Raw genomic sequence first — 6,929 nt, forward strand, 5'->3', positions numbered from 1 at the left:
CCAATTCAGGGGGTGTCACCACAGGACGGATGAAGATCCCACACCCAGCCTGACTTAAACAATGAGGAGTAAAATGAATAAACGCTTCAGCCCCCTCTCTGCAGCAGCAGCCAGGGAACAGCTGAAAGAGCCTGGCTCCTGCAAGGAACTCGCAGAGAGAGCAGCCATCCCGCAAGTCCCCCGAGGCTTGTCTGTCAGTGCTGGGAGCCTGCGTCTGCTGGAAATGGGTCCCCAAAGGAAAGGAGGGGCAAGATCTTCTGCAAAACAGGGCTGCTGTCCTACCCTGCCAGCTGTTCTGCCGTCGGGAGGGTTGGGCACTGGCACTGCTGCAGGAAAGCTGTGCTGCCCTCTCCACCACGAGCTCCTGGCGTGTAGCAGAGTGACACCTACGAAAGCTTTGATTTGTCTTGGGAGCCTTGTCAGCAAGTCAGTTTGATAGTGGCCTTGTCCCAGAGGTCTGGCAAACATTTATGGAGGGTGAATAAACCCTGAAACCTGTGTCCAGGGCTTCTGAGATCACACCTCCCACGGGTGTTGGTTGCGTACGGATTGCACAACAGCTTTTGGGCTGGGAACCACAAGTGGAGGCACATTGTGTGGGGCTGCCCAGAGGAGACATCTGCACCAGGGACGTGTCCCTGAGATGCAGCACTTGTTTTTCCAGCCTTCAGGGTGGTGACGACTTTGAGCTGCAGCCAGGCTAGGATTTCAGTCCATGACCCAGAGGAAAGGCTCAGTGTGCTGATCCTGGGCACCAGCTTGTACTCAGCTCTTACAAGCAACTTTTCTTTCTATTGAATGTATTTCCTAGGATCCTGCAAGTTTGGATATTAAGGCATTTCAGTCTCTAGAAGTACATTTTGCTCATTTTGACTGCTTCCTATATTGAACTGGAGAGCAGGCATAGCCAGCCCTGCCACCTCCTTGCCTCCTGCATGCCACACCAGTGGCAGCATTCTGTTTTATTCCACCTTTCCACCCCTGGGCCCGTGCCCAGGACTAGCCTAAATTTTTTTGCCAACACATTTTTCCTCCAAGATGTTCTGCCAGTCAGTAATGCCCTAATGCACTGTCTAAAGGTTCTTCCCAAATCTGTTTTGGACAATTTCCAATTTGTAACCCAAGATGACTGCCCAAACAGGGGAAAATAAAAACATTGTGGGACAAGGGATATCTCAGGCCCTGGGGCAGCCCCTTATCTCAGGTTTCATCTCCCCCACAAACAAAAGCAGGGCTGGAGAAGCCCAGAGGATCTGCTCCAGGTCCCCACAGCGGGCTGGAGAAGCCCAGAGGATCTGCTCCAGGTCCCCCCAGCAGCTACAAATCCTCCACCACCTCCTTCCAACCTGAACTTGGCCTCAGCCACTTCATTTCCAGAGACATCCTTCCATGCAAATCCTCCCCTTCCTCTCCTGATCCCCAGGGAATTCACACATATATGCACTTCCACTTGGGGATCGTGACAGTCATACGTGTGAGGCATTTCACGCCGGGGAGACACGGAGCAGGGACACGGGTGTTGCTGCCTCCCTGCTGCTCCATGCAGCATCCAGCCAGTGCTCGGCAAAGCCCCCACAGAAGGCAGCGTTTTCAGAGGCGCAGTGCTCCACAGTCCGGCTTCTCCCTCACCCCAAGAGAGAAACCCTCTCCCTGGGCTCCCAGTGTCCAGGGGCTGGGCTGCTGCAAGGAGGGAGAACAGGTGAGGGCTGCCAGGCAGCTCCCACGTCCCCAAGGTGGGAAAGGGCTGGGACCCGCTAATAACAGCCTGTCCTGCTCCACTCTGCTTCCTCAGAGACACCAACCTGTTGCCGGCAATTAGAGGTGGTTTGCAGCTTCTCACCGACCATAAACATGGACATAATTACACCCTGTTCTCACTCCCGGCCTGGGAGGCACCCGGCTGCCCAGCTCCCCATTTCCTGAGCCCTTGGCAAATCCCCTTAGGAGGGAGAACATCAGCTCAGTTAATCGTCATCTTCCCACATTACACACCCAACACACCCAAGTATCAGCACTGGAAAAAATTGGTCGACCACAGAACTTTGAAATGTATTGCAGTTTTCACACTAATCCATTGTCTCCAATTTCCCCATAACTGCGACTGGGAAAAGGCTTTGAGGATGCTCGTGACTCCCCCAGTGCAGGCTCCATCTTTTTCTGGCTCGAATTTGTCCAAATGTTTCGCTAATTGAAGCTTACGTCAATATTGCTCATCTGAAGCTAAATCTTACACGCTGAAGGCTCCTCTTTGTTTTTAAATCAAAAAGGCTTGTGGCTCCATCAAGAAGCCGAAAGAAAGCCTGGATTTGTACTTTTCCGCAGTTTTAAACATGACACCCTCCCTTTTATTTATTTTCCTTTTTTTTTTTTTTTAACGTCCGGAGGCTCAGCGGGCAAGCCTCTGCAGGGACGAGGGCTTTGCAGCAGCGAGATCTGCAAACACGTCTCTTCTTTCTTGAACTTTATTTTTCTCACGGTCTCTGAAAAGGCGAGATCAGGCGATAGGTGTGGGATCGGCCCTGTACAGGTGCGGATCAGGTACTGGAGGAGGTGGGAAAACATCGTTGTGTGTGCTCAAAACGAAAAAAAAAAAGAAAAGAGAGACAGAAAGAAAGACCGAGTGAGCACATTTTTGAATAGGCCAGGTCTGGTTCTTGGCAGGATGACTCAGGCTTAGCTGGCAGACGATGGGAATAGGAGTGTGAGAAAGTCAGTCAAGCGGAGGGGAAAAAAAAAAAACTTTCAAGTCCCCAGGCAATTTTTTTTTTTTTCCCCCCTAAGTAACCAACAAACTGTCCGAGCCAGCTGGAAGCACCAGGGGAAGCGCTGCTGGACCGGGGCCGAGGGGCAGGCGGCACCCCGGGGGTTTGCGCTCCCGCGGGGATGGCGGGGAGAGCATCCCGCTGGGAGAGCATCCCGCGGCCAGCGGACCCCGCCGGGAGCACATTCCTCATTCCTCCCGGGAGCGGACCCCGCCGGGAGAGCATCCCGCCGGGAGGGCATCCCACCGGGAGCAGACCCCGGGAGCGCATCCCCCTGGGAGCGCATCCCACTGGGAGCAAACCTCGAGAGCGCATTCTCGTGGGAGAACGTCCCACCGAAGAGCATGCCCCCGGGAGCAGACCCCGGGAGAGCACCCCCCCGGGAGCGCATCCCACCGGGAGCAGACCTCGGGAGAGCATCCTACCGGGAGTGCATCCCACCGGGAGCAGACCTCGGGAGCGCATCCCCCTGAGAAAGCATCCCACCGGCAGCAGACCCCGGGAGGGCATCCCCCCGGGAGCGCATCCCACCGGGAGCAGACCCCGGGAGAGCATCCCACTGGGAGGGCATCCCCCTGAGAGAGCATCCCCCCGGGAGCAGACCCCGGGACCGCATCCCCCTGAGATAGCATCCCCCCGGTAGCAGACCTCGGGAGCGCATCCCCCCGGGAGCGCATCCCCCTGGAAGCGCATCCCCCCGGCAGAGCATCCCCCCGGGAGAGCATCCCTCCAGGAGCAGACCCCGGGAGCGCATCCAACCGGGAGCGCACCCCACCGGGAGCAGACCTCGGGAGCGCATCCCCCCGGGAGCGCATCCCCCCGGGAGCGGGCCCCGCCGCGGTTCCCCCTCCAGCCCGGCGCGTGCCGCCCCGAGGTCCCCGCGGCTGCGGTGGCGGCGGGAGGCTCCGCGGGGACCCGCGCCACGCTCCTCGCGGCGGGCACGGCCGCCTCCCGTCACCCCGGCGGCCCCCCACGGCGCGGGGCCGGCAGCCGGCGGCACCACCCTTTCCCCCCGAGGGGGAGCGGGCGGGGCCAATTAACCCGGTAATTAGCGCGGCGCTCCCCGCGGTGCCCTCCCCCCCCCACCCCCCTTCCCCCCTCCCTCCGCGGGCGGCGCCCGAGGGGTTAACCGCGCGATTGGCCGGCGGGCGCCGCGGGGCGCGCAGCCAATGGGCGGGCGGCGTCCACGAGCGGGGCCGCGTGCGGGCGGCGCCCATTGGCTGCGCGCGACTGTGGGAACGGCGGCGGGGGACGTTTCACACGAGCCGCGCGCGTGCGGCGGGCGCTATAAGTAGCGGCGGCCAAAGGCGCGCGGCACCCGCGCCCGCCGCCGCCCGCCGGCCCCCCCCCCTCCCCACCCCCCCCCTCCCTCCCTCACGCCGCCTCCTCCTCCGCGGCGGCGGGCGCTGCCGCCGCACCATGCCGGCCGACCTGATGGAGAAGAGCAGCGCCTCGCCGGTCGCCGCCACCCCCGCCAGCGTCAACGCGACGCCCGACAAGCCCAAGACGGCGGCGGAGCATCGGAAGGTAAGGGCAGCCCCGCTCCCCGGGGGTACGGGGCGGGCGGCTCGGCGCGGGCGGCGCTGACCGCCGCTGTCTTGCAGTCCTCCAAGCCCATCATGGAGAAGCGGCGGCGGGCGCGCATCAACGAGAGCCTGGGGCAGCTGAAGACGCTCATCCTGGACGCCTTGAAGAAGGATGTAAGCGGGGCGCCGGGGCGGGGGGCGAGGGGGGCGGCGGCGCCGCCGCTGCCGCCGGGCCGGTCTGAGCCCCGCCTGTGCCCGCAGAGCTCCCGGCACTCCAAGCTGGAGAAGGCGGACATCCTGGAGATGACGGTCAAGCACCTGCGGAGCCTCCAGCGAGCCCAGATGACCGGTGAGTCCCCTGCCCGCGTCCCGGAGCGCCGCCGCTCCGCGTCCGCATCCTCGTGGGGAGGGCAGCGGGGACACCCGGCGCCGCGCTGGGGTCCCCAGCGCCCGTATCCCTGGTCCGGGGAGGCTGCGGGCTCGTCACCTGCGTCTTGGGGACTCGGGAGCGGCAGGAGGCACAGTGCTCCTCACCTGCATCCCCCGTGCCGGGGGGGGTGAGGGACGCTGTGTTCCGTGCCTGTATCCCCAGTGTAGGGGGGACATAGGACACTGTGCTCTCCGTCTGCATCCCCAGTGCTGGAGAGCACTGGGAGGGCTGCAGTCCCTGCTTGGGTCCTCTCTACCCGCAGAGCTGTGTTCCCCACCTGGATCTGATCTGGGGGCGCGCGGGGAGGCACAGAAGCTATCAGAGGAGCTATGCTCCCAACCTGGATCCCAATTTTTGGGGGGCACAGGAGGAGTCTTGGGAGTTTTCTGTTGCCCACCTGGGTCCCTGATGCTGAGAAATCTGGTAGCGGAGGGGCCGTGGTCTCTGTCCAGGTTCTTGGCACTCAGGAGCACAAGACCTACTGCTAGAGGAGCTGCGCTACCCATCTGGATTCCTGGCTTGGAGGAGCTGCAGGATGCAACACCAGTGGGCTGCACGCTCCCATCCCCTGTGGAGCCTGCTGACCGCGGTGCATCTCTCTTCCTCCTGCAGCTGCACTGAGCACAGATCCCACTGTGCTGGGCAAGTACCGTGCCGGCTTCAGTGAGTGTATGAACGAGGTGACGCGGTTCCTCTCCACCTGCGAGGGTGTCAACACTGAGGTGCGCACCCGGCTCCTGGGCCACCTGGCCAGCTGCATGACCCAGATCAACGCCATGAACTACCCTGCACCCCCACCACCACCCCCGCTGCCACCCGCTGCTGCCTTTGGGCCACCCCTGGTGCCACCGGGCGGTGGTGCGGGGCCTCTGCCAGGCATGCCCTGCAAACCAGGTGCCGACGCAGCCAAGGTGTATGGTGGTTTCCAGCTGCTGCCAGCTTCCGATGGGCAATTTGCCTTCCTCATCCCCAGCACCGCCTTTGCTCCTGGTGGTGCTGTGCTGCCCCTGTATGGTGGCCCACCCACAGCTGCCACCGCTGCCTCACCGCCTGGCCCGCCACCCGGCACAGCCGACTCGGTCTGGAGACCCTGGTGAGGGTGGCGGGCACCAAACTGGACTGAGCACCGCACCCCGTGCTGCTGGCACGGCTGTACATAGGTTATATGTTCATATTGGATTGTGCCTTTGTACCATAGTACTCCTGCGACAGTGTTTCGTGTTTTACACGAGATCTTTTTTCTCCCTTCCTTTCCCATCCTTATGTGACACCAAAGATCGGGGTTGTTTTCTTTTTTTTTTTTTTTTTTTGAATATTTTCAAAATAAAAGAGTCTCTTCCATTTTGGAAGGCCTTTGGAGATAAGCTGGAGTGCAGGTATGTGTGCATAGGAGGGAGTCCAGCTCCTGGCTTGCTCCCAGCCACCTGGGGATTGTGCGGCTCCAGGGCTTCTTTGTCCTGCTCTCCAGGCTGGAGCTGTCACTCAGGCCCTCTGTCCCCTCTCCCTGCCCTGGGGCAGATGTAATTACTGCTTCCTTGGGAGCAGCTCTATTGATCGTACTTGTTAAAAAGAGCTTCCATTTGCAGAGCTGGTGAATGCACTGAGGGAGGCACCTCTGCTCTGTTCCTGGGTCCTTGGAATGATGGAGTGGAGTAGCCCAGGTAAAGCAAGATGGATTCAGCGGAGCCGGACAGCCCAGCTCCCAGTCTAGTCTGTCTGGGTGAGCCTCCTGCCCTGGACCTGGAGGGGCCCACTCCTGGGCCACGATATAAATCGCAGATGACTTCAGTCAGTTGACTTAGAGAGCGGTGCCTGCTAGCTTCTTGTGTTACAAAAACATCGGCTCTCCCTAGGACAAGTCTGACAGGAGTACTCCTGTCTCCTGGCTGATGGGCTGCAGCAGGCGCTGGGTACCACCTCCACCTGGACTTGAAAGCTCAGAGCTGTTTCCAGCTCTGAACACCAGCCAGGCTCTGCTTGATGATTAATGCTCTGCATGTGTTTTTGATAGATTTGGGCATTTCCTCTGCTGTTATATGGAAAACATGTGTCTGGGGGAGCGATGTGGGGCTGTATGGACTATCTCTACAACAGTGAGCAGCAACTGACCCCTTTGACTTGGTCATGCCCCATTTCCAGGCAAGATGCAAGCCCTAGATAGAGGTGAGCGTCAGTCTCCGGTTACAGCTTGTATTGCCCTCCTTAACAAGT

General features: G+C 60.5%; 2 protein-coding genes across 2 annotated transcripts; both read left to right on the top strand.

Annotated features, from left to right (window-relative positions):
- Window positions 1–2,883: 2,883 nt before the first annotated feature.
- LOC138724736 (basic proline-rich protein-like) lies at window positions 2,884–4,057 on the top strand. The gene is made up of 3 exons (XM_069864953.1): window positions 2,884–3,401; window positions 3,467–3,806; window positions 3,929–4,057. The coding sequence occupies exons 1-3, from the start codon at window positions 2,884–2,886 to the stop codon at window positions 4,055–4,057; spliced, it is 987 nt and encodes a 328-aa protein (XP_069721054.1).
- A 73-nt stretch (window positions 4,058–4,130) lies between these two features.
- Window positions 4,131–6,082, top strand: HES1 (hes family bHLH transcription factor 1). Its single transcript, XM_069864767.1, has 4 exons — window positions 4,131–4,289; window positions 4,367–4,462; window positions 4,550–4,637; window positions 5,331–6,082. The coding sequence occupies exons 1-4, from the start codon at window positions 4,182–4,184 to the stop codon at window positions 5,813–5,815; spliced, it is 777 nt and encodes a 258-aa protein (XP_069720868.1). The 5' UTR covers window positions 4,131–4,181; the 3' UTR covers window positions 5,816–6,082.
- Window positions 6,083–6,929: the final 847 nt, after the last annotated feature.

The sequence above is a fragment of the Phaenicophaeus curvirostris genome, chromosome 10 (assembly GCF_032191515.1).
Source record: "Phaenicophaeus curvirostris isolate KB17595 chromosome 10, BPBGC_Pcur_1.0, whole genome shotgun sequence".
NCBI classification, from domain to species: Eukaryota; Metazoa; Chordata; class Aves; order Cuculiformes; family Cuculidae; genus Phaenicophaeus; species Phaenicophaeus curvirostris.